We start from the raw sequence: 27,416 nt of genomic DNA, 5'->3' as shown, positions 1-27,416 counted from the left end.
AAGATCCCTACCTTAATCCACAGCTGGTAAGATGGGACTCTGAGTCGTGAGGCCCACCGCAGGGTATGTAAGATTTCACACTCACTGGGCCCAGACACGTTCTGGGACAGCTGCTTCACGTAGTGCCTAGAAGGGGGCAAGATTCCCAGAATCCTCCACAGGATAAGGAAGTGATACTGAAGAGCACACGCCTCCTGAGGAAAGCAGAATTACACCTCATATTAAAATCTTTTTTTAATTTAATTTATTTTTTTACCCACCACAATACAGTGCAATATTGGATGAGATGCAAAAGGCAAATAGGGGGAGAGAGAAGGGGAGGGGGGGGGGGGGGGTAAGAGAGATGGAGGGGAAAAAAAAAAAAAAGGGGAGGATAAAGAGGAGGGTAAAGAGTAGACAAGGAGGGTGGCTATTATGAAAATAGTGAATGGCAAAACCAAAAAAGAAGGATAAGCATATACTAGTACGGGTGACCAGCGGTGCACTTTGCCATCTAGTCTTCTCCCCATTCACTGGAGAATAACACTGAAACATCTGGGTTGTGAGGTTATAAGTGCCTAGTACATACGTTAAAACCAGCACATTCATTTTCTTTTAAAACAGTTTAATAAGAATATTGGATAAACCCAACATATTTGGCGAGACCCAGTTGGCTGCCCTCATTGCTACTAGGATACAATGAGGATTCAAGTCTCATTCTAATCATAACACATGCTTTCTAGTGAACCCCATGCCCAATCAATTACGAATAGTTTGTTCAAGCCCTAAAAATGTGTTGGCAGTATCTATTGTTAATAAATCACCAAAGGAGATTCAAAAATTTGTACAAAATGCTCCCAAACATCCAAGAATTGATAATTTGATGAGGGATATGTCCATCATGGTCACAGAGATAGCAGTCTAGGACCAGAACCAAGTCCACACTCACCGAACTTCAATCAATTACCGTATTTATCGGCGTATAACACGCACCCCAAGTTTAGGAGGAAAATTTAAGGAAAAAAAAAAAAAAAAAAAAAAAACACTTACATTTAAATGCCCATCAATGCAGCCTTATCAGTGTCCTTTGCAGCCTCGTCATTGCAGCCTGCAGCCTGCCCGTCATTGCAGCCTGCCCGTCATTGCAGCCTGCCCGTCAATGCAGCCTGCCCGTCAATGCAGCCTGCCCGTCAATGCAGCCTGCCCGTCAATGCAGCCTGCCCGTCAATGCAGCCTGCCCGTCAATGCAGCCTGCCCGTCAATGCAGCCTTGTCCTCTCAGCTTTTGTTTTTAAAAATGGCGCCGCCGAGATGTCCTTCGTATCTCAGCAGCGCCCGGAAGTTCTCGTCGGCTTTCGGACGCACTCGACGCTTCGCGGCGGTTTTCGGCCGCCTCGGCCGTACTCTGAGGCCTTCAGCCGCTCTCAAAAAACGCCGAGAAGGGCCGAAGGCCGCGAGAAGGGCCGAAGGCGGCTTAAAGCCGCCCAGAGCCCAAAAATCGCAAGGGAATCACGGCGGATCGGCATATAACACGTACCCGCAATTTTCCCCTGATTTTAAAGGGGGAAAAAAGTGCGTGTTATACGCCGATAGCGCTACCACATACCTATCACACTGGAAAGTCTGAAAGGATAAAAAATTAGGAAAAATGCTCTCACCAGTGCTGTGATACTTTTATTCTCGTTTCTTCTGAGTGTATCCAATCGAGATCCAGCAGCCAGAAGAGAAATCAGCGCTGTGTACAAATCATCATACTTCAAGGCTCGGGAGAAGAGGACCTCACAAACCTGACAAAAAACACCCGCACACAGGTTAGGGGGTACAATCCTACGCTTTCAATGTGTTATCTGGTATTTCGCAACTCGGGATGACCTTACCTCACTATCCAGCCGATGCAGGTCATCTTCGGAGGCCTCCTGAGAAAGGATACTGTAGAATCTGGGCTGTGGGGCACTATCTGGAAAGAAAAGGAGGGAAAAAAAGTTTAAGGCCTCATTCACACAAGGCGGATCCGCTCAGTGGAGGCCGCCAGCTCAGCGGGAGATCTCACCGTTGATCTCCGCCGAGCCGGGGACGACAGGTCCGTCTCTGCTCACTGAGCAGGGAGGGGCCTGTCAGAGCGCCGCCGATTCCTATGGAGGGATCGGACGAAACGGACAGCATGCCCATTTTCATCAGATCCGATATGGCGATACGTTCGCATCCGTCCTACATCTGATTTTAGCGGATCGGATGTCAGTGGACATGTCACCACTGACATCCGTCGCTCCATAGACCTGCATGGAGCGTCCGTTCAGGTCCGCCTAAAAAAACTGACAGGCGGACCTGAACGGTCCGTCCGTGTGAAAGGGACCTAAAGCTCCATTTCTTCACATGGCAACAGGTTAAAAATTCAGAATATAAAAAACAAAAAACAAACAACCACACACACACACTGCATGTGAAGAGGAGGAGGAGGTTTTCCGCATTAAAAAAAAAAAAAAAAAAAATTATATATACAGTGGGGACGGAAAGTATTCAGACCCCCTTAAATTTTTCACTCTTAAATGATTTTAGCAAATGCAATACAATAAAGTTAATTTTTTTCCTCAATGTACACACAGCACCCCATATTGACAGAAAAACACAGAATTGTTGAAATTTTTGCAGATTAAAAAAGAAAAAAAAAAACTGAAATATAAATCACATGGTCCTAAATATTCAGACCCTTTGCTGCGACACTCATATATATACAACTCAGGCGCTGTCCATATCTTCTGATCATCCTTGAGCTGGTTCTACACCTTCATTTGAGTCCAGCTATGTTGATTATACTGATTGGACTTGATTAGGAAAGCCACACATCTGTCTATATAAGACCCAGGGGTGGATCCAGGGGGGGGGGGGCGCAATGGGGCAATCGCCCCTTCCGAGAATACGGCCGGAGGGTGACTGCGATGAGTGCTGGTGAGTGGACGGGTGAGGGGGGTCAGCTGGGCAGCTTAGGGTCTAAGGGCTGCTGGCCAATCAGGAAGCCAGCGGGCAGGGGAGCAGGGAGATGACATCATCTCTCACTGCCCTGCATCCCTCAAGTTCCGCCCTCACTGTGCGGGAAGTTGTGTGCAGCAGAGAGATTACATCATCTCTCTGCTGCCTATCTTCACTCTGGGACACAACAAAAGACCACCTTAGCAGAAAAGTGACACAGTAGGTGGCAATCCGCAATGTGTGGCAGGCTACATGCCAAGTGGCAATCCGCAATGTGTGGCAGGCGCCAGGGCAAGTGACAATCCGCATTTGGTGGCAGGCGACATGGCAAGTGACACCCTCAGGGCTTCCACCGATTCGGCATTATGGCGAGTTGAACCATTTAATTTTATATTACAATGTAATAATAGAAATTATGCGCTTCAATCATCCTGACACCATAACAACCATGGTGCCGTAATGATTGAAGCGCCAATACCAGCCATTTCCCATATAAACTGCCCCCCCCCAAAAAAAAAAATATATAAGACTAGGCTCTGGATCCGCCCCTGATAAGACCTTACAGCTCACTGCGCATGTCAGAGCAAATGAGAATCATGAGGTCAAAAGGAACTGCCTGAAGAGCTTAGAGACTGAATTGTGGCAAGGAACTGATCTGGCCAAGGTTACATAAAAAGGTCTGCTGCACTTAAGGCTCCTAAGAGCACAGTGGCCTCCATAATCCTTAAATGGAAGACCTTTCGGGACGACCAGAACCCTTCCTAGAGCTGGCCGTCTGACCAAAATTGAGCTATCGGGGGAGAAGAGCCTTGGTGAGAGGCAAAGAAGAACTGAGCTCCAGAGATGCAGTCAGGAGAAAGTTGTAGAAAGTCAACCATCACTGCAGGCCTCCACCAGTCGGGGCGGCCTGACGGAAGCCTCTGCCCTCAGTGGAAGACACATGAAAGCCTGCATGGAGTTTGCTAAAAATAAACACCTGAAGGGCTCCAAGATGGTGAGAAATAAGATTCTCTGGTCTGATGAGACCAAGATAGAACTTTTTGGCCTTAATTCTAAGCGGTATGTGTGTTGAAAACCAGGCACTGCTCATCACCTGTCCAATACAGTCCCAACAGTGAAGCATGGTGGTGGCATGCTGTGGGGGTGCAATCGAGGGAAAGATGAATGCGGCCAAGTACAGAGATATCCTGGACGAAAACCTTCTCCAGAGTGCTCAGGACCTCAGACTGGGCCGAAGGTTTACCTTCCAACAAGACAATGACCCTAAGCACACAGCTAAAATAACGAAGGAGTGGCTTCACAACAACTCGGTGACTGTTCTTGAATGGCCCACCCAGAACCCGGACTTAAACCTAATTGAGCATCTCTGGAGAGACCTAAAAATGTCCGTCCACAAACGTTTACCATCCAACCTGACAGAACTGGAGAGGATCTGCAGAGAGGAATGGCCGAGGATCCCCAAATCCAGGTGTGAAAAACTTGTTGCATCTTTCCCCAAAATAATTATTACTGTATTAGATCAAAAGGGGGCTTCTACTAAATACTGAGCAAAGGGTCGGAATACTTAGGACCGTGTGATATTTCAGTTTTTCTTTTTTAATAAATCTGCAAAAATGTCAACAATTCTGTGTTTTTCTGTCAATATGGGATGCTGTGCGTACATTAATGAGGGAAAAAATGAACTTAAATGATTTTAGCAAATGGCTGCAATATAACAAAGAGTGAAAAATTTAAGGGGGTCTGAATACTTTCCATCCCCACTGTATATATATACCCCTGTTTCTCACCTGTTGTGCAATGTTTCGTCCAGTTTTCTTCCACCTCCTTAAAGCCATAGTAGAGGGGCGAGGTACGGCTGGTTCCTTCCTGGGCAGCCCCAGAGCCACTAGGAGGGTTGAGCAGATTATACTGCACCTGGAAAATAGCAAAGGTTGATGGTGATGGATGCTACAACAACTGATGGAGGAACTTTAGTACACAAAGTTAAATAAAGACTGCAGTCTGCTCACATAATTTGCAATAAAAACATTGTTGCCATTCTGAAGCTTCCCTCCAACCACTTTGATTATTATTTTATATATATATATATATATATATATATATATATATATATATATATATATATATATATATACATACACACACACACCGACTGTGGGCAGCTGAAGCTGCTGCCTGTTAACGTCAGACACACCTCCAGCTCTGCAGCTCTCATTTGGCACTCTGACACATCGCCCCTCCCTTCCAAACTCTGAGTAGAGTGAGTGAGAGAGCTGTGTGTGATGTCATAAGCCTAGGCTCTAGGCTAATGACCAGACAAGAAACAGGAAGTGGGCGGTATAAGGGATTTAATGGCAGAAAAAAAAAAAAAAAAAAAAAAAAGTATTACTATCCAAAGTTAAAAGCAAAGGCAGAAGATTGAATAGATGGAAAGGTGAAAAAAAATAAAAATAACTGAAGGTCCGCTTTAAAGAGGACATGAACTCTGGATGCTGAGTGCAAAGGACTAGTCAACAGCATTGCCTGTGGTCTGCCTGCTGCTGGTGCGACTGTGTTGAGTCGGCTATAGTAGAGTCAGGGCTCTGGTTCCTAGTCGGAGCTTCCCAAAGGAAGCACAGATAGAAAGAAAGGAAAGAAAGGAAAGAAAGAAAGAAAGAAAGGAAAGAAAGGAAAGAAAGGAAAGAAAGGAAAGAAAGGAAAGAAAGAAAGAAAGAAAGAAAGAAAGAAAGAAAGAAAGAAAGAAAGAAAGAAAGGAAAGAAAGGAAAGAAAGAAAGAAAGGAAAGAAAGAAAGGAAAGAAAGGAAAGAAAGAAAGAAAGGAAAGAAAGAAAGCCATGCGCTGCAGATCCTCAGGTATTTCCAGCAAGGATAACAGCGAGCAACACAACGGTGACATCACAAGATATCACTCCAAATCTGGGGAGATTAGCAGCTTGGGATGATCTGATGCAGTTATGAGGATACAGAACACAAGTGCCTAGGTAAAGAAAGAGTTCTGCTATGTTGAGAAGTATTTAAAGATAAAATGCAGATTTTATAGGGTACTGCTTATGCACAATTAACATTTCTAGAGGTTCACTTTAGGATGCAAAATCTTCACTTTTTGACTTCAGGTTCACTTTAAACAAAATACTTCACAGGTGACCAGAAGATAAATCTGTCAGGAGCTTTTCCTGTACATACCTGCTCAAATAAATAGAGGGGAGGTTTGGAGTACTGGTGCAAGAGATAGTCAAACACTAACAGAAGTCTCCCCAGGAGAAGAGGTACACCCGGCAGCTGAGACTCAAGGTTATTGGACAGGTCCTGCAGCGTCTGAATGCATAGCAGGAGGATAGTTTGGCGCCCTCTATCGGACAGGTTGTGGAAAATCAGAAGCAGCAGCTGAAGATGGTCCACATTGACATCATCTGTGTCTCCTGGGACTACTCCCTGCAAGGCGTTTTGTTTCAGGGTCCCAACAAATCTTAAAAGTAAAAAAAAAAAAAATGATTTACATAGTTATAAATAAGATTAATAAAAATACAATGTTTATTACCGATGACACAATAGGCACAGGCAGACATTTAGGATGGATGCTGGCGAATTACTAAAACCACAGCTGATGAACGACATGTGTCTTTATCTACAAAGAACTTCTGTCTATCCAGTCCGGAGATTTACACAACCCAACCAAAAGGGTGACCAAAATTTTCTCGGATGCAGGAGGCCCAGCTAAGACACCTCACCATTCTTAGCCTGACTGCACAGTGATGGAGAGCATTAGACTGATTAAGTTATCTTGCTGTTCTCCTCCCCCCCCCGAAAAAAAAAAAATTCTTATTAGATCATGCAAATTCAGAATACCAGATTTTCCCCAAGTGCTGCCCCCTTTTTCTTTAGTGTGATGTTGCAGGCTGAAATTAAAGTTTAATTCAGGTACATACACCAGATAAAATTGAAAGCTTTCATAACTTATTAAAAGTGTGTTTTTAATATTTGTCTGAAATTCAGCTTTAAAATAATTCACTCACCTTTCCCAAACCCGAAGACATTCTGGGATGTCAGGTTCTCCCTGGACGCTGGCCTTGTGCTGCCAAAGCAGGAGAAGTCGGGACAGTACAGACAGACTCTGAGGGTGGATGTAAAGTGGCCAGGGGCACTCGCTCATAGGGGCAATTCCCAGGTGCTGCAGAAGTGCGTTCTGTAATGTAAGAGAAGATTCAGGAATGCATCAAGTGCTAATCGAAGTAATATAATAAAAGGATAAGTTCACCCATATTCAGGGGGTAACATGTTCCAAAAAGGTACCAGCCCTCACCCACCCCAACCCCCCCAAATCTGGCAGCGAGCATAGGAAGGGTTCTTCTCCTCCCAAACTAAAGAAAATGCGGCTGTGAACATCATTAAATTCATTGTGTTCTGTGCATGGACTACAACTACCAACAGCCTTTGCGGCTGTCGGCTTGTAGTTGTCAAATTTACTACCACGGCGCTATTGAGTGCTGTGGTAGTTCCTTCATTCTTCCTGTCAGCGTAAAACTGCCTGTCCATACGATGTACGGGCTGACCGCTTACACTGACAGTCTGCAGGAGACTTGTATGGCATCAGCGATCTTCTGGTGACTGGTGCAAGGCTTTCCAGGCTCCTAAAAACAAATAGTCTTTTTTTTTGCAGGTAAAAAAGAAAAAAAAAAAAAAAAAGAAAAAGTGAAGTGTATTTATTATTTTTTTGCTAAAAGTTGAATGTATCCTTTTAATGACAAAATGATGAAAGGAGTGAAGTAGGCCGAATATGGCCCTTGCTGGAGCGCTGGTTTAGCTACCCCTATATGCACGCCCCTGACCAGGACTACAGCTGCACAGAGCCTGCAAAGCATAAGGGGTACCAGAGATGCTAAATCTTAAAGCTTAGCCTATGTCCGCACAGGGATGCTTAATTTCATTTCCAATTCTTTATGACACCAGCCAAGCCCTTTCCTCTGCCACAGGGAGAGCCTCTGGAGGTAGTTTCATCTGTACTCTGAGGGCTGGGCTGTACATCCCAAAGCTTTATGGGTGTTGAGAGTTCCAACCAGTACACATGACTGCTTCCAGCTATGCACAAGTCTAGGAAAAGTTCCTTTTATTGGTTGAGGCTAGTGCATGGCTCTAAAGCAAAAACTTAGAATAAAAAAAAAAAAAATTATTTTCTAGACTAAAAAGGGGCTTAATGCTGCATTATTTTTTATTTTTTTATTATGAGGGTTTAGATATGCTTGAATTTATTTATGTCTTTTGGTTGAACTGATGGGCAGCTATGTGACATCAGACTACCTGTAACGTAGGGGACTGAAGATCAGATGTCACTAGACAGTGATTAAACTGGTACAGGGCCACAGCAAAATCTTCATCGGATGATCCTGAAATACAAATAACCCAAATGTAAATCCAGACAAATTCTTGCAAACAACCCAGCACAGAAATACTCTGCGAGGACCGACCTTTCAGACCATCCTTGTCCACGTCTTTTATGATGCAGGCCAGGGTGGACATGTGCTGCTCCGTTAGAGACACGCTCAGGTAGTTTCGGATGAAGTTGCTGCGGGAATTCAGCATACAGGTGGTGATAAAATTCAAAGTATTCGAAGCAAGGCTGAGAAACTGATAAAGAGGAAGAGGGAGTTAGGAATCATATAAATGGGGATTACAAGAAGATAATTAGAATGTTCAGTATCACAACCCAACATGAACTCTTTTCTTGCTGGCACTAGGTGGCCCGTTAAGCACCTTCCCCTTTTGTTTTTGTGACCCGTTAAGGTATTCTGCATTTCAATCATGTGATCACCGTAAATGGATGGCACTAGGACTGGGAGCTGGAGGTACGTAATTGAGCATCCTGCCAGAACAAAAAAACAGCAACACTGGCTGTATGCATAAATGAGGCAGCATGGTATTACAGGCCACCACAAGTATGTGTACAGCTGGTGATGGGCTACATTCACACTTGACTTTGGAGTGTGACTGATGCAACTTTGATGCAATTTAACACTCTCTGGCACTCAAGTCGCATCAAAAGTAGTGCTGCAAATTTAATTCTATGATGCCTTATTACAAGGCGACCTAACTATCCAGGGGATGTGGGAAAAAAATAAAAATGTTGACAAGGTGTGGCAGGCATGGTAAAATTCTGAGGTATCTGTGGCATAGTAGGACTTGTGGAGTTCTAAGATTTCTCCCCCTACATTCTACTATTCAGGGTTGGGAGTTATTTAACATCTCATTGAATAATGGGGTTGCACTTGATTCCGTGGTTCTTCATGTTATCCATGAGGAAAAAAAAAAAAAAAAAAAAAAAAAAAAAAAAAAAAAAAAGCAGGAGGTGGATAAGCTGGGCACCATTAGCTACTATGATTCAATAGAATGATTGGTGCTTTTTTCCCTGGATAAACATGCTATGCGAGTGCTGGAGTGAACTGAGTTTTGGGTTGTCGGGAGGGGGCGGGGGTGTTTGGGGGGGGGGGGGGGGGGTGTTTATGTATTAGCCACAGACTATTTTAGTCAGTATGGTTGCAATTTGTACTTGTTTGACTATGCCTGGTCATTGCAGTGGCTTGGCGTTGTGTCAATGTCACTCTTTTCTATTGTATATCTTTTAGAAAAAAAAACAAAAATAAATTAAAAAAAAAGGGTTGCTGCAACTTTAACCGAACGGGTGCTATTGAAAACAAAGGGCTACTACTTTTCATGCAACGTTATGTGTCCAAAGTCACGACACATTCCACAAGTGTGAACGGAGCCTTAAAGAATTAAGATGCGAGTTTAACAACACTTTCTGTAAAGAAAAGCCCACATTAAAAGGCAAAATGCCAACTAAGACAACCATTTTTGGGGAATTCCATACCAGCTCTGGGTCCTTGCGGCTGGCCAGTATGTTGCCATTCCCTGCAGAGTTGTTTTTGCTGGGGCTCTTGGCTCTAGGGGAGCTCTCAAGAGGTGGAGGGGGTGGAGGTGGTGGGGGAACCTTCTCTTTGGTGGGGGAGATGGTCTCTTCAAACCACTGTCCGAGGATTGGCTCGCTGTCGTCATCTGCATTCATGGAACAAAATATCAGAACACAGTCTTAAAAGGCGATCTGCTAATTAGAATGGAGATGGCTTTCAAAGAATTTGTCATTTTGGCCAGCTATTAGTATACACACACACGTCTAACAGTAAATAAGATCAGAACTACCCCCCCCATCATTACTGCTTCCTGGGTCCCTGCACAAAGGTGGTGGTGCTGACAGCCCAATGAGGAGGAACAGAGGCGACACAGGAAGCTTATATTGCTTTATTAGCCACTAATTAGTGTCACCGATCTGGCTGTTCACTGACTGTAAAGCACTACACATCTGTTGGTTGGTAAATGTATTTCAGCCGTGTAATTAGGCGTTTCCTTAAAGCTCTACTTGAAACAGAATTTTCTCTTTTTAGGTGGAGTAGGGGGGCAGGGATTCCTCCTCATTTTGGACTTTAGTAATGATATCTTCCTGTCCCCTCGGACACCTGCGATAGGTTTAGCTATTTTGAAGGAAAGCCTAGCAGATACTTTGCAGGAAGATGCAAGGATTTCTCTGCTAACAAAGTCAGATACGGAGTGATACATCACCGACCACATCAAAAATGGTTTGTTACCTTGACTGCTGTCTTCTTCAGTGCTACTGAAATCATCTTCATAATAAGTGTTGGAGTCAGTGGAGGCGCTGGCATCGCTGCTCACAGAACCTTTCCTCTGTCGTTGTAAGACACAGGCCTGTATTACAGAGGATAATGTTACCCATTTGCATGGCCACTAGCAGTCCCCGCTCAGCCCCATCTCCCAACCAGGCACTGGCAGTCCCCGCTCAGCCCCATCCACCCACCTGCCACTAGCAGTCCCCGCTCAGCCCCATCCACCCACCTGCTTCAGGTTCCTGCCAGCCCATCCACCCTGTTGTTACCAGTCCCTGGCAAGCACAACTACCTGACCACGTCCAGGCGCTGCCCAGCCTATCCGCATTTAGCCACCACCTAGCCCCTTATAATCATCACCCAGCCCAACCACTGTCATTCTCAGCTGGCTGAATAGCACCTACTACGCAACACACCCATACAGCACTAATACACCAAAAAAGTGGAGTGGCAAATTGAGTTGCAGTACCATCACAAAGCAACTGAAAAAGGATTCAGACTACACTGCCATTGGGTGCTACTCAGATCCAAGACACAGGATCCCTTTTATACTTCTGGAAGCTGTGCCTCACCTTACGATAAGACGTGGACAGGACTGTGAACAGAAGATTTGTCAGTGGAATAGAGTCGATCAGTCGCTGTATTCTCTGGATGGGTGTGCTCTGTGCAGTGATGCTGAGCTCTGCAAGGGGTCCATCTGTATCTAAAACTTGCTGCAGGAAAACAAAAAGAAAGCAAAATGAATGGAGTCTATTGCAGAGTTAAAGTTTAACCCCCCCGCCAAACCTTTACGCTGTGCGGGTTTTAAAAGAGAAACAGACTTGTCCAATAAGGCCGTCATTGACAGACAGACATTGCCGTTACCTTGTGTAAAGTCTCCACTTGCAGGTCTTGAAAAAGGTTAGTAAGCAGTTTGATGGCATGGTTCGCCAGTACTACAGACAAAACCCCAAATCCCTGGTGCCTAAAAGGGAAAGGAAAAAAAATAAATTAGACTATGGCTATGCGCTGAAATTTCAAACTGGGCTGACTAAATATTAAGCAATACTCTGTATGGATGGCAATGAAACTTTTTCCCGGATTTAAAAAAAAAATAAAGTTACCTGCAGGGGGCAGATTCCATGGTGAATTTGCTGGGCTCTCTAATAGGAAAGTCCAGCACTAGTGCCACATGTAATAATTATTCCGGCACACTAAAGATCAAAAATTGAACTGTCTGTATGGGGTAAATATTAAACTCATATTTATACAAAGAACATATTGATCTAAGGGGGACTTCTCCCTTGTTAGATAAGATTTGATAGCCAGTTTTATATATTGCCATGCAACATACTCTAATAGGTATATTATCAAAACTATAAAAAAAAAAAAGTCTCTATAAGAATGTATATACGATTAGACAGCACTGACAAGCACACAGACTTGGGGGTGTACTACAAAGAAAAAAAACAACAAAAAAACAGCATACACCAAAGTATATCTAGCAAACCTGTGGTCATCATAAAGGAGTACAAAAAGGAAAAGATGTGAGACTTGGTTTACCACCTACCCTTTGCCTGGGCCAAGTTTTGGCGAGCCCGCTCCCTCTTTGGCTCTAGTGATGTCTCGGACTCGGAGTGCAGCCAGGGGGTCTTTCTCTTTCCCTTTGTCTGCCAGGGCGGTGGGACTGAGGTTCAGGATTAGGTAGAGGCTGTTTACCAGACACCATGCTCCCAGAAGCTGGAAGTTCTGATAATTCTGGAAAAAAAAAAAAAAAAAAAAAACGCACATTAATTGCCAAAAAAATAATAATAATAAAAAAAAATAAAAAATAAAAAAAAGGGCCTTTTCATTCCCAAAGTTTAAATCGCCCTCTGAATCTCCATGGACTACATAAACCCAATGAAATGGCACATAACGAACCTTTCTACGCATCAAAATGAATCTTTACAGACTCTGCATTTCTCCAAGTTATACACATAGAGCTTGTTTTAGTGGCCTGAAGGGTGAGCACAGGCACAGCACACTTGCCACTGACTGCCAATGATAATAAAGCTGTGGTTTTTCAATTTACATAAAAAAAAAAAAAAAAAAGCAGAAGTTCTGCTTACCTCCCCTCCGGCTCTTCTGGAGTCATTGATTGCTTGGCCAATCATCTCATAGATCTCCAGCTGTGTGAAAAGCATCATAAATCAATACTGGTATCCCAATACATCAAAGTCACATGACAGGAATAAGGCCCCACCCACTTACACATTTCTGGACAATGGTGGCGGCATCGTTCTCATAGTCGTCCTCTTTACTGCTTGTGGACCCAGTCCGAACCTGCTGTGTGCTGCCAACATGGAGGATCGCCATGCACGTGGCCACACTCACACCTACACACAATAGGTAAAGAGAGACAATGGTATGTCACTGGGTACACATCAGCAGTTATTTGTACAAACACACAATGGAGGTCATTAGACTCCAGAGAGTCTGCACTTCTTGTGTGTTGCTGAACTATTAAGAAGGACGGGGCTACACCCAACATAAGCTTAAAGAGGAAGTAAACCCTGATGGGTTTTACTTCCTCTTTTTGCTCCCTGCAAATTAAAAGCATAAATGGGCTAGTATGCATCGCACGCTAGCCCATTATGTGACACTTGCCTGCAAAACGAATCCATCGCTGTCCCCTGTGCAGGCTGCGTCCATCTTTGCCCCTCTTGCTTCCTGGGGGCCACGGGACTCTGGCTCTGTGACTGGCCGGAGCCACGCGACGTCACTCCCGCACACGCTGGGGGAAGAAAACGCCACGGAGGGCCGTTTCTTCACAGCGCAATTGCGCAGATTACATCATCGGCGCACTACAAGTGAAAAATCTCCTAAAATGGCGCAAGTTTAGGAGATATTTCCACTACCTATAGGTAAGCCTTATTCTAGGCTTACCTATACATAGTTAAAAGTCACTAGGGAGCGTTTACAACCACTTTAATGTCAATTGTTCTATTACTATGTACTGTATGTCCCAATGACAGGAGCACAATTCACAGGGGAGACCTGACTCTACACTGCAGCTTCACATATTCTGAAACAAAGATCATAGTTATAAAATATAAAAAAAAAAAAAAAAAAAAAAAAAAAAAAAAAAAAAAATTGTTGGAAACCGTTTTAACTGGGAAGCACAAATCACTATGCGGTCGTTTGTAGTAATCTGGGCCTAAAAAAAAGGTTCCCCCTAGGACAGTGATGATGTGGAACACTTTATGAAGTCCCCAATTAAGGTTTAAATATATATATATATATATATATATATATATATATATATATATTTTAATAAAAATAAATCGATGCTGTACCCCCATGGATCCAACGTAAAGGCTCCACCCAGAGCATATTTGGAAAATAACAAAGATGATGTTACGCCAAGTAAATAGATACCCAACACGTCACGCTTTAAAATTGCACACGCTCGTGGAATGGCCACAAAACTACCGTACTTAAAAATCTTCATAGGCGACACTTTAAACTGGTTGTAAACCCTTTACAACCACTTTTTGCTACAAGTAAGCCTATAATTAGGCTTACCTGTAGCTACCCTGGATATCTCCAACACCTGCACGGTTTAGGAGCTATCCTCCTGTATTTGCCGACGTCATTGGCACATGCGCACTGAAGCAACGGCAGTACGTGACGTTGCTTCAGTTAGACTGTGCCGTTACCGGAGGCTCCCGCCAATCACAGCGCCGGAGCCGCGATACCCGGCCGGTGAAGTGTACTGGCACCGAATCGGGGGGCTTCAATCTCAGGTAAGTAATTCATAATGAGCTAGTATGCTATGCATACTAGCTCATTATTCCTTTGTCTTGCAGGTTTTTTTATAATATATATATATATATATATATATATATATATATATATATATATATATATATATATATATATATATATATATATATATATATATATATATATATATATATATATATATATATATATATATATTATATTTTTTTTTTAGGGTTTACAACCACTTTAAAAATGTTTACATGTTACCGGTTTAGAGTTACATAGGAGGTCTAGTGCTAGAATTATTGCCCTCGCTATAACGTTCGTGGTGATACCCTCACATGTGAACACCGTTTACACATACAGGCTCAACCCATGTATGCGTGAGGGGACAGAGGCGCTTTAACAAGTGATTTTTAAATTTTATATGAATGTAACAGTTTTGGAAACAAAAAGTAGGTTTACCTCTGCTTTAATCATAAATATGAAAATACGTTTCAGTGACAAAATTATCTTTAAAAGGGAACTTTTATGGAGGGTCATTATTATCATTTGCATAAATCTGTTACAACAAATTTCTTTACCTGCGTACAAGCAGCTGAGGGCCAGAAGTGTGACGTCCTTGAGCCGAGGTGGAGTCAGAGGTTCCATAACAGGAAGGGACAGAGTATCCAGAGCCATTGTCACATCAATCACCAGGGAGTGAAAGCTACAGAAAAGCACAGAATCCATCACATGTAAGAGAAGTGCAGCATAGAGGAGAGAGCAACACTATTCAAAGAAACAGTCAATAGGAAGAGACCAAGTGATTAAAAATAATAAATCCTCTTCATCCACATCATTTGTGGGTCTTAGGCCTGAAGATTACATAAAACCTCCAAACCATTATATATTTTCTAAAAGTAGACAGACATCCTAGAGAACAAAAATTGTGGTAGTTCCAAATCACATGATATTACCGCAAAAGGTCTAGGAAAAAAATAAAAAAAAAAGTTATATATATATATATATATATATATATATATATATATATATATATATATATATATATATATATATATATATATATAAACTTTTATTTATTTATTCCTGATATTTTGCGGTATTTTTTTTTTTTTTATAATAATAATAATATTATATATATATATATATATATATATATATATATATATATATATATATATATATATATATATATATATATATATATATATACATATATACACACACAACCAACATGTCAAATCTTAAATTTGCGTGCGCCCATTGACATGGCAACAAACTTCAGTACCCTATATATTTTCCATAGGCAACAAATATTGCTCTCACTTCGGCGTGTGGGGCGATATTCAACATGTGTAAATGCAATCAACGCTTTGATGCAGAGGTGCCCTGACACATGGGTTCATATGTGCGTATATGTGGAAAAGGGGAGGGGGCCCCTCAAATTTTTTTTTGGTGGGAATTGCTGTGCTTGGGTGTAACTAAATCTTTTACTATTTTTAGCTTTGGAATGGGCAGAACCCCTATCAGGTCTTTCCCCGTGTCAGATTCCCCAACAGGGACACCTGTTTTTTTTTTGTGACTGCAAAGTAAGGACAAATCTGCTCTTGGACAGAGATTACCTCTCACTTCCTGTTTTGTCTCTGGGACAGGAAGTGAATGGTAATCTCCTCAAAAGGCTTTTCAGCCCTACTTTTTCCTTCTTAACTTAATAAACGAAAAATACGGTATGTTCCGACCCCATTGGACTATTACACGATACTCTTCCCCTATCTACAGATATCCAAGCCTTTCGAGGGTAACAGAGCTGAAATCAATAACCTTTTAAGCAAAAGAGGATCCTAACGAGATGGAGCATTAATCTCATCTCGAATAGCCCACACAACTGTCTAGGTTTCCTTCTCCTCGGATTCCTTACCGTTGGCTCTGATGCCCATGCAATATGATTGTCTGTATGTAACTATATGTATCACACATCCTGTGAAGTTGCCTCTGCATTGTATGTCGCATACTACTAAATAAAAAATGAAAAAAAAAAAACACCCACTTGGCAGAAGTTCTAACCACTCCCTACTTTAAACCAAAGTATTTAAAAATTTAAAAAGTGACTGTATCAGTCCGAAATATAAATACAGATGAACGTTCCCTGCAATAGGGAAGGTATTACACACCCCTCCTTGTCTGTGTCTTTGTATGTCTGAACCAACAGGGATTTGTAACCTCACTTTGGAGAGAATTCATCTAATTTCCTGTTGTGTCTCTGTGACAGGAAGTAAAGGGAAATCTCCCCAATGGAACTAAAACAGTGATAGTTTGTAGCCATTCAGTAACATTTTAGCTTTACATACCCTTTTAAAGTGAACCTGTATTCATGCCGTTCAGCTACCCAATGTACAATCCTACAGGAAACTCCAAAGGTAACTCAACCCAGGGCACACGCTTAGGCAAATACTGACTGAAGTACAAGCTTTGGCCTGCCCCCCCCTCATTGCTCCATACTGGTCAGAAAGGCTTTTTTTTTTTTTTTAAATTACGTACGTACATAGCGTACACTGTACAGGAATAATAGGCTGGAGGTTTGCCATGTCCAAAAATATTCAACTACAGGAAACCATGAACAGACGAGATCTGCAGAGTGACCCGTGTCCATATCAATACTGAGTTTTAGAAGGCCTATTGCACACTGCAGCTTGGAAAAAAAAAAAAAGCTCAGTACAGTTTTTTTTGTTTTTACACTGAGCTAAAATACAGCCCATTAATTGTAATGTGCCTATGCACACAGGTGCGTAAACAAGAGCAGTTTTGGTCAGCAATTTACACCTCGTGTGCACAAATACATGCAAAATGTATGCTCAGGCCCATTACCGAAAGTGCACAACAAAAAACGTCAGAATACGTTTCTGCACGCATGCGAATTTGCATGCCCGCATATGCACGAAAATGCATAAAAAAAATAAAATAAATATATATATATATATATATATATATATATATATATATATATATATATATATATATATATATATATATATATATATATATATATATAAAAAAAATAGAAATAAAAAACACACGTCTGAAAAAGTAGATGCTCAAAAACAGGAGTATTGTGTGCAAGAGACCCAACATGAACTGGTTTATCATACGAATCCATAAGATATCCTATGCGGTGTACAGAGACCGCATGAAATGACACTTCCGATACATCGCGCTGTACTGCGTTCTCACCCATTGCGGACGGCTGTGGCATCTCCCACTGTCGCTGGCATTATGAAGAAAGAATTGGCTGAAACAGCGTCCTGGAAGCGATTTATATATCTCAGGAAATACGGGAGGTTCAAACAGACTCTCAGCAACTTCTCTGACCCGCCTGAAAAACAGCAAACCATAAACCACAAATCAGTTAACCAGAAGGTGATGGCAAGCTTATTATACAGAATTTATATGGCGCCAACAGTTTGCACAATACTTTACAATATAAAAAGGGAGACCGTGCAAGAGGGTTAAAGGAGAGCTTACAATCTATTAGGGTGGGGCAAGTGGTATATATAAAAAAAAAAAAAAAGGTAATAAACAGTGGAGGAGATGGAGAAAGTTCAGATGGGTGGTGGCAGGATAGGCTTTTCTGAAGAGATTTCAGGTATTGCCTAAAAAGGTGGCTAGAGTAGGAGACAGATTGAGAGGTAGGAAGATCCAGAGGATTGGAGAGGCTCTGAAAAAGTTCTGGAGACAAGCAAGTTGGTGAGACGGTATTGGGAGGAGCGGAGAGGACGGTCTGGGTGGCATTTGGGGACAAGATTGGTGATGTAGCTCGGGGCGGAGTTGTGAATGGTTTTGTATCTTATGATCTGTACTTTGAATTTTATGCATTGGGAAATCGGAAGCCAGTGGAGGGATTGGTAGAGAGGGGTGGAGGACTCAGGTACGCAGAGGAGCGGTTTGGGATCAGGGGTCTAGGAAATTGCTCCATGTTGTAGTATGACATGATACATGCTGTGAAGGGTGGAATTATCCTTGAGGCTGCATTCAAACCTGAGCGTTTTCAGCTCATAAAAACACCCGAACAAAAAAAAAAACACCTGGAAAAAAATAAAAAAAAAAAAAATAAAAACTAACAAACAAAAAACACACACAAACACACCCAACAAGCAAAATCTCATTAATTTCAATGGCACCTGTTTGCATCTGAGCATTTTGTCACCTGAAGAAAAACGCCCGAAAAACGCCCCAAGCTCAAAATAAAATAAACGAACATGAGCTTTTTTGGGGCAGATTAAAGGCATTTCTCTGCCTTTTACATTTGGTGACCTGAACAAAATCGTGGCAAAAACGCACAACTCTGAAACGTACAGGTGCAAATGCAGCCTGAAGGCGACGACATGTTTTTGTGAAGAGATTTGTTGTAAACTTTAATAAAGTTCCAACTGTTGTGAATCGATGATCTTACCCAGTTCCTGGAGACTGGCAACATTCTGGGCTACGAAGATGCTTTTTGTTTTAGCAGCAGACGCTTGATCAGAGGTTAGGTCTTCTCCTTCACTCTCCACCTAAAGACATGAAGAATAAAATGCTCACAATACAAGATGGGTGAAAAGACCCCTCCGCACAAAGACATTTCATTTATATTAAAAGCGGTGTTCCGCCCAAAAAAACGAAAAGCCAGCAGCTACACATGCAGCTGCTGGCTTTTAACAATAGGACACTTAACCTGTTCTGGAGTCCAGCGATGTCGGCACCGCAGCTGATGTTTCCATCAGCTGTCAGGTGTTGCCGCCGCCATTGCGGGTAAGGGTACCCGGCAGTGTAGCCTTACGGCTTCACACCGGGTACCCTACTGCACGAGGCTCCGCTCCTCTCTCCTACTGGCCCAGCGACAGGAGGGAGCCCCGCGGTGATGTCACAGGCCAAGGGCCGGACTCCCGGAAACAGAAACAGCAACTTAAAAGCTGAACTAAACCCTCCTAAAAAAAAAAAAAAAACCTTACAGCCGGAGGAAGCTGCCTAATTACTAAATTGGCTTCCTCAGTTTTGAGTTAAAGCAGAACTAAACCCATTGTCTCTTTCCACCCCCATGTTCTGCAGCTCTCTATCGCCCCCTTATCCATGTCTAGTTCAGCTAAACGTTTTGCAGAGCGCTGTTGGCAGCTGCGCACATGCTCAGTTTTCAGCAAGTTTCTATGCTGAGCATTTCCCCCCTTTCATATCTGAGCAGCCCATGTGACTATACGTATATGGGCGTATACACAATGACAGCCCACTCCCTACACCATGCCAACCAACAAGCTGAACACAACAGAGACAGGATATTAGAGGAAGATTGATGGAGGCTTCACCTCCCTCTTATTGGAAGACACAGGCTGGAAGAAATCCACCCACACCAGATTCCCAAAAAAAAAAAAAAAATTTTATAAGATTTCAAATATACATTGTATGACAATTTAAAGAGAAAGTAAAGCCCGCTATAAAAAAATAAAATAAAAGTAAAACGTTGAGACCGATCCGGCTGTCCCCCGGTGCTTTCATCTTGGCCCTGTCTTCCTTCCTTTCTGGGGCCCGTGCCTTCGGCCTTTTGATAGGCCGGGGCATGATGAGTCACATGACCGCGCCACTTTTGGGGCCGTAAAGGTTCGCTGAACTGCGCAGCTCAATGAACATGACAGTTGACAGGCAGGTTATTTATAACAGAAGAGGAGACCCTATTGGCCTGTCAGTCATTTGTGAAAAAATAAAAATAAATACTTTACTTCCACTTTAAAAAAAAAATCAATAAATGGTTTTAAACATGTGACCAGCAGTAGAGGACTGGAAGCTCCTCCCGTTTATGTTTCCCTGCAGACAGACTGGAAGACAGCTGGGTCATGTGACAGCTGGGTCTTCATTAGCTAAAGGGCACTTCGTTTCTCTTTTTATTAAAAATAAATAAATTAGAGAATCGTCATCCACATACATAAATAGAAGGGACAATGTACATTACACAGTGTATTTAGTATCACTTTTCATTTTTTTTTTATAAATAGTACAGCATTAACCTGTGTGTGTGCTGAGGAGGCAGACGATGTGGTGTTGCGGGGGTTAAACACGGACGTCAGCTGGTTGAGAAAGTTCATTTTCACCTCCTTCTGACGAAGTTCAGGACTCAGCAGGACGGTGCTCTCCTTCTGATCTTCCACTGACATGAAACACACACAGAACATTGATGTCCCATATTTATTTTTATAAACACGCTTCCATCTAACCACAACACCTTATTCCCATTTCAGTGCACACCCCCAACACCCTCCCGCACCCACCAGCTCACCATCAGACAGGGTTTGCACAGTCTGGGGCAGTTTAGAAGATTTCATCATTGCAGTAAATGTAATGATCTCGGTCCGGTCCAGGCGGCTTGTGCCGGTGCACAGCCCTTTAATCAGAAGGATCAGATGTTTCTAGAACAGAAACAAAGATGAATCACAGATGGAATCAGCAACACTTCCTCATTGCCTTTTCCTGAGGGTAAAAGGGGGGGGGGGGGGGGGGGGGAGAAACTCACCTGCGACACTGCACATGCCTCATCTGGGCTCTCCAGGCGCAGAAGGGAAAATTCAAGCAGGACTTTGCAGGCAGCAGCCGCTGACTGAAGTTGGTTTCTAGGAACTGAAAGCAGGCAACAGTTTAATGACCGCCCAAAACAGCGCCATATACAATTAATCACAGCAACCCCCCTCCCCCTCCCGCCAATACATCAGACTGCAATCAAGTTTCTCTGTTTCCTGAACCAGAGACTCTCCTTGATTTGATCGTCAAGCGTCACCAAATATTGGTGCCTCTACTGGGCCCTAAGTTATTGCCGTTCGGCACGGGGATAGCAGCTGGCGGCACTTTTCCATGAAGTCAGAGGAAGCCAGGCTCTGGTAACAAAGTGAAGCCATATCAGAGAGGGGCAACAACAGCTGGCATTTTGTGGGGGTCCGCTCTTAGGCAGGACTTTTACATCAGATAACATGTATTCTAGGGATCGACCGATATTTTTTCGGTGCCGATACAATACCGATATTTCAGCCACCTCTCCTGCTGATATTACATGCCGATACTTTGGACACGTAAACTTTTCAAAAACAACTATTTTATGCACAAATCTGGTATGAATTGAACAAGCTGTGGGTGGCTGGCCAAGCACCTTGCTGGTGGGTGGGTTTGCTGGCTGGCGCCTTGCGGGTGGGTGGGCTGGCCGGCTGGCGCCTTGCGGGTGGGTGGGCTGGCCGGCTGGCGCCTTGCGGGTGGGTGGGCTGGCCGGCTGGCACCTAGCTGGTGGGTGGGTTGGCCGGCTGGCACCTAGCTGGTGGGTGGGTTGGCCGGCTGGCACCTAGCTGGTGGGTGGGTTGGCCGGCTGGCACCTAGCTGGTGGGTGGGTTGGCCGGCTGGCACCTAGCTGGTGGGTGGGTTGGCCGGCTGGCACCTAGCTGGTGGGTGGGTTGGCCGGCTGGCACCTAGCTGGTGGGTGGGTTGGCCGGCTGGCACCTAGCTGGTGGGTGGGTTGGCCGGCTGGCACCTAGCTGGTGGGTGGGTTGGCCGGCTGGCACCTAGCTGGTGGGTGGGTTGGCCGGCTGGCACCTAGCTGGTGGGTGGGTTGGCCGGCTGGCACCTAGCTGGTGGGTGGGTTGGCCGGCTGGCACCTAGCTGGTGGGTGGGTTGGCCGGCTGGCACCTAGCTGGTGGGTGGGTTGGCCGGCTGGCACCTAGCTGGTGGGTGGGTTGGCCGGCTGGCTGGCCTGGCCCCTTGCTGTGGGTGGGCGGCTGCTGGCTGGCCTGGCCCCTTGCTGTGGGTGGGCGGCTGCTGGCTGGCCTGGCCCCTTGCTGTGGGTGGGCGGCTGCTGGCTGGCCTGGCCCCTTGCTGTGGGTGGGCGGCTGCTGGCTGGCCTGGCCCCTTGCTGTGGGTGGGCGGCTGCTGGCTGGCCTGGCCCCTTGCTGTGGGTGGGCGGCTGCTGGCTGGCCTGGCCCCTTGCTGTGGGTGGGCGGCTGCTGGCTGGCCTGGCCCCTTGCTGTGGGTGGGCGGCTGCTGGCTGGCCTGGCCCCTTGCTGTGGGTGGGCGGCTGCTGGCTGGCCTGGCCCCTTGCTGTGGGTGGGCGGCTGCTGGCTGGCCTGGCCCCTTGCTGTGGGTGGGCGGCTGCTGGCTGGCCTGGCCCCTTGCTGTGGGTGGGCGGCTGCTGGCTGGCCTGGCCCCTTGCTGTGGGTGGGCGGCTGCTGGCTGGCCTGGCCCCTTGCTGTGGGTGGGCGGCTGCTGGCTGGCCTGGCCCCTTGCTGTGGGTGGGCGGCTGCTGGCTGGCCTGGCCCCTTGCTGTGGGTGGGCGGCTGCTGGCTGGCCTGGCCCCTTGCTGTGGGTGGGCGGCTGCTGGCTGGCCTGGCCCCTTGCTGTGGGTGGGCGGCTGCTGGCTGGCCTGGCCCCTTGCTGTGGGTGGGCGGCTGCTGGCTGGCCTGGCCCCTTGCTGTGGGTGGGCGGCTGCTGGCTGGCCTGGCCCCTTGCTGTGGGTGGGCGGCTGCTGGCTGGCCTGGCCCCTTGCTGTGGGTGGGCGGCTGCTGGCTGGCCTGGCCCCTTGCTGTGGGTGGGCGGCTGCTGGCTGGCCTGGCCCCTTGCTGTGGGTGGGCGGCTGCTGGCTGGCCTGGCCCCTTGCTGTGGGTGGGCGGCTGCTGGCTGGCCTGGCCCCTTGCTGTGGGTGGGCGGCTGCTGGCTGGCCTGGCCCCTTGCTGTGGGTGGGCGGCTGCTGGCTGGCCTGGCCCCTTGCTGTGGGTGGGCGGCTGCTGGCTGGCCTGGCCCCTTGCTGTGGGTGGGCGGCTGCTGGCTGGCCTGGCCCCTTGCTGTGGGTGGGCGGCTGCTGGCTGGCCTGGCCCCTTGCTGTGGGTGGGCGGCTGCTGGCTGGCCTGGCCCCTTGCTGTGGGTGGGCGGCTGCTGGCTGGCCTGGCCCCTTGCTGTGGGTGGGCGGCTGCTGGCTGGCCTGGCCCCTTGCTGTGGGTGGGCGGCTGCTGGCTGGCCTGGCCCCTTGCTGTGGGTGGGCGGCTGCTGGCTGGCCTGGCCCCTTGCTGTGGGTGGGCGGCTGCTGGCTGGCCTGGCCTCAGTGCCATGTCACCATACTTTGGGTGGGTGGTGCATCTGTCCAAGTGTCAAGGTGAGGGAGGCCGGTCAGACTCAGAAGGTTAGGCCCAGTGCGCTGAATGACGTCATGTGCTGTGCGCCCCTGCAGGCTTCTGGGCCCCAAAAAGATGGCCGCTGCGACCAATACCAATTTTTTCCGGAAAATGATATCGGCCCGCAATAAGTCAGCCGCCCCAATAATCGGTCGATCCATAATGTATTCCATTTAAAACAAATTAATGAAGCATTCAGCAGCTTATGAGCCCTGATTGAACTACTACTCCCAGCAGACTTTGACTACCTCTGACACTGAGGACAAACTGGTGTCGGTGACACCGAACACAATGCAATGTCTGCAGTGCAGAGGAGACACTTACTTTGGTTGCATATGGTGGTGATGTAGTGAGTAGAGAGGGCCACAAACGAGGAGTAGAACGGTTCGTACTGCTTATCATGATGAAGAATTTCTGATTCACTGAAAAAAAAAAAAAAAAAAAAAAAAAAAAAAAAAGAAAAAATTTATTATATAAAAAAAAAAAAACAATAATAAATTCTCTCAAAATAAATTAAGAGCGATAAAAAGGATCACTAGAAGTCCAATAAAGCTGAAGTTTAATCCACTTATTTTTATTTTTTTACCACTTTAACCATCTCCCATCTGGCCAATAAACCGATAGGGGTGACCAGCGACAATGAAGGTGGGCGTACTGGTATGGCACATCGGCGAGAACTGTGCCGGACACAGCAGATCACAGACTGGGGTAATGGGCCGCTATGACTGGCCCTGGTACCATGTGATCCCTGTGACCAATCACAGTTACAGTAGTAAACAATGGCTGACATTCTACTAGTGGTGCACAGAAATGATAATTCAGGACGCACTTGGCCAAAAACCGAAATGGACAGTTTATTAAAAACGTCATCAATGTGGCTTTTTTTTCCCCCGTCTGAAGTCCATGGGACGCAGCATTCCATTATCAGCACCATTATTATTTTTTTCCTATTGGCGATAACACTATTTTCAGAAGGTGATATTATATCAGGGCATCCTTACATTCTACACATACCACGGTGTGGCCGATCACACGTAAACAAAGACATCATGAAAAACAGACAGCCCCACTGACTGATCACAGGGATCATCAGGTGTGAACGATCACAACATAAAATAAAATATTCTGATCACCTACCCGGATCAGGTCAGTATCACTGTGATCACACTACTTGCTCTAGAAATATATATTTTTTTTTTTTATCATCCTGTCACCAAAGTAAGTGTAGAATGACTGTGGTGACATTGTGATCACTGCCACAGAGGTACGTACAATGGCTGGCTGCTCTGATATCACTGTGCGTGTCAATTCCACCTCCAGGCGCCCCTGGAGGGGGGACCTGTCATGTCTGTATAGAGGGGGGGGGGACCTGTCATGTCTGTATAGAGGGGGGGGAGGGGGGACCTGTCATGTCTGTATAGAGGGGGGGGAGGGGGGACCTGTCATGTCTGTATAGAGGGGGGGGAGGGGGGACCTGTCATGTCTGTATAGAGGGGGGGGGGCCCTGTCATGTCTGTATAGAGGGGGGGGGGCCCTGTCATGTCTGTATAGAGGGGGGGGGGGACCTGTCATGTCTGTATAGAGGGGGGGGGACCTGTCATGTCTGTATAGAGGGGGGGGGGGGGACCTGTCATGTCTGTATAGAGGGGGGGGGGGGGACCTGTCATGTCTGTATAGAGGGGGGGGGGGGACCTGTCATGTCTGTATAGAGGGGGGGGGGGGACCTGTCATGTCTGTATAGAGGGGGGGGGGGACCTGTCATGTCTGTATAGAGGGGGGGGGGGGGAGGGGGGACCTGTCATGTCTGTATAGAGGGGGGGGGGACCTGTCATGTCTGTATAGAGGGGGGGGAGGGGGGACCCGTCATGTCTGTATAGAGGGGGGGGAGGGGGGACCCGTCATGTCTGTATAGAGGGGGGGGGAGGGGGGACCTGTCATGTCTGTATAGAGGGGGGGGGAGGGGGGACCTGTCATGTCTGTATAGAGGAGGGGGGACCTGTCATGTCTGTATAGAGGGGGGGGGGGGACCTGTCATGTCTGTATAGAGGGGGGGGAGGGGGGACCTGTCATGTCTGTATAGAGGGGGGGGAGGGGGGACCTGTCATGTCTGTATAGAGGGGGGGGGGAGGGGGGACCTGTCATGTCTGTATAGAGGGGGGGGGAGGGGGGACCTGTCATGTCTGTATAGAGGGGGGGGGAGGGGGGACCTGTCATGTCTGTATAGAGGGGGGGGGGAGGGGGGACCTGTCATGTCTGTATAGAGGGGGGGGGGGGAGGGGGGACCTGTCATGTCTGTATAGAGGGGGGGGGGGAGGGGGGACCTGTCATGTCTGTATAGAGGGGGGGGGAGGGGGACCAGTCATGTCTGTATAGAGGGGGGGGGGACCTGTCATGTCTGTATAGAGGGGGGGGGGGAGGGGGGACCTGTCATGTCTGTATAGAGGGGGGGGGAGGGGGGACCTGTCATGTCTGTATAGAGGGGGGGGGAGGGGGGACCTGTCATGTCTGTATATAGGGGGGGGGGAGGGGGGGACCTGTCATGTCTGTATAGAGGGGGGGAGGGGGGACCTGTCATGTCTGTATAGAGGGGGGGAGGGGGGACCTGTCATGTCTGTATAGAGGGGGGGGACCTGTCATGTCTGTATAGAGGGGGGGGGACCTGTCATGTCTGTATAGAGGGGGGGGGGACCTGTCATGTCTGTATAGAGGGGGGGGGGACCTGTCATGTCTGTATAGAGGGGGGGGGGGACCTGTCATGTCTGTATAGAGGGGGGGGGACCTGTCATGTCTGTATAGAGGGGGGGGGACCTGTCATGTCTGTATAGAGGGGGGGGGGGACCTGTCATGTCTGTATAGAGGGGGGGGGACCTGTCATGTCTGTATAGAGGGGGGAGGGGGGACCTGTCATGTCTGTATAGAGGGGGGGGAGGGGGACCTGTCATGTCTGTATAGAGGGGGGGGGGGACCTGTCATGTCTGTATAGAGGGGGGGAGGGGGGACCTGTCATGTCTGTATAGAGGGGGGGGGACCTGTCATGTCTGTATAGAGGGGGGGGGAGGGGGGACCTGTCATGTCTGTATAGAGGGGGGGGGAGGGGGGACCTGTCATGTCTGTATAGAGGGGGGGGGAGGGGGGACCTGTCATGTCTGTATAGAGGGGGGGGACCTGTCATGTCTGTATAGAGGGGGGGGGAGGGGGACCTGTCATGTCTGTATAGAGGGGGGGGGGGAGGGGGGACCTGTCATGTCTGTATAGAGGGGGGGAGGGGGGACCTGTCATGTCTGTATAGAGGGGGGGAGGGGGGACCTGTCATGTCTGTATAGAGGGGGGGAGGGGGGACCAGTCATGTCTGTATAGAGGGGGGGGGGGGGAGGGGGGGACCTGTCATGTCTGTATAGAGGGGGGGACCTGTCATGTCTGTATAGAGGGGGGGGGAGGGGGGACCTGTCATGTCTGTATAGAGGGGGGGGGGAGGGGGGACCTGTCATGTCTGTATAGAGGGGGGGGGGGAGGGGGGACCTGTCATGTCTGTATAGAGGGGGGGGGAGGGGGGACCTGTCATGTCTGTATAGAGGGGGGGGGAGGGGGGACCTGTCATGTCTGTATAGAGGGGGGAGGGGGGACCTGTCATGTCTGTATAGAGGGGGGGGGGGACCTGTCATGTCTGTATAGGGGGGGGGGACCTGTCATGTCTGTATAGAGGGGGGGGGAGGGGGGACCTGTCATGTCTGTATAGAGGGGGGGAGGGGGACCTGTCATGTCTGTATAGAGGGGGGGGGGAGGGGGGACCTGTAATGTCTGTATAGAGGGGGGGGGGGGAGGGGGGACCTGTCATGTCTGTATAGAGGGGGGGGGAGGGGGGACCTGTCATGTCTGTATAGAGGGGGGAGG

General features: G+C 46.9%; 1 protein-coding gene across 1 annotated transcript in view; it reads right to left on the bottom strand.

Annotated features, from left to right (window-relative positions):
- The window catches only part of UBR4 (ubiquitin protein ligase E3 component n-recognin 4), a 120,025-nt gene that overhangs the window by 91,863 nt on the left and 746 nt on the right, over positions 1-27,416 (bottom strand). The window contains 22 exon segments of the mRNA XM_077456305.1: positions 12-194; positions 1,637-1,765; positions 1,856-1,935; positions 4,733-4,859; positions 6,128-6,410; positions 6,958-7,127; positions 8,240-8,325; positions 8,407-8,566; positions 9,807-9,991; positions 10,579-10,696; positions 11,187-11,327; positions 11,479-11,578; positions 12,164-12,351; positions 12,705-12,764; positions 12,847-12,971; positions 14,946-15,070; positions 17,593-17,734; positions 18,812-18,911; positions 20,394-20,533; positions 20,663-20,792; positions 20,897-21,000; positions 23,850-23,947. Of these exon segments, the coding sequence (XP_077312431.1) occupies positions 12-194; positions 1,637-1,765; positions 1,856-1,935; positions 4,733-4,859; positions 6,128-6,410; positions 6,958-7,127; positions 8,240-8,325; positions 8,407-8,566; positions 9,807-9,991; positions 10,579-10,696; positions 11,187-11,327; positions 11,479-11,578; positions 12,164-12,351; positions 12,705-12,764; positions 12,847-12,971; positions 14,946-15,070; positions 17,593-17,734; positions 18,812-18,911; positions 20,394-20,533; positions 20,663-20,792; positions 20,897-21,000; positions 23,850-23,947 (2,974 nt within the window).

Source organism: Lithobates pipiens, unplaced genomic scaffold (genome assembly GCF_037356315.1).
Source record: "Lithobates pipiens isolate NorthernLeopardFrog02 unplaced genomic scaffold, aLitPip1_a1.2 Scaffold_27, whole genome shotgun sequence".
NCBI classification, from domain to species: domain Eukaryota; kingdom Metazoa; phylum Chordata; class Amphibia; order Anura; family Ranidae; genus Lithobates; species Lithobates pipiens.
The sequence above is the reverse complement of the archived record's forward strand: the minus strand, read 5'-3'. Positions and strand labels throughout refer to the sequence as shown.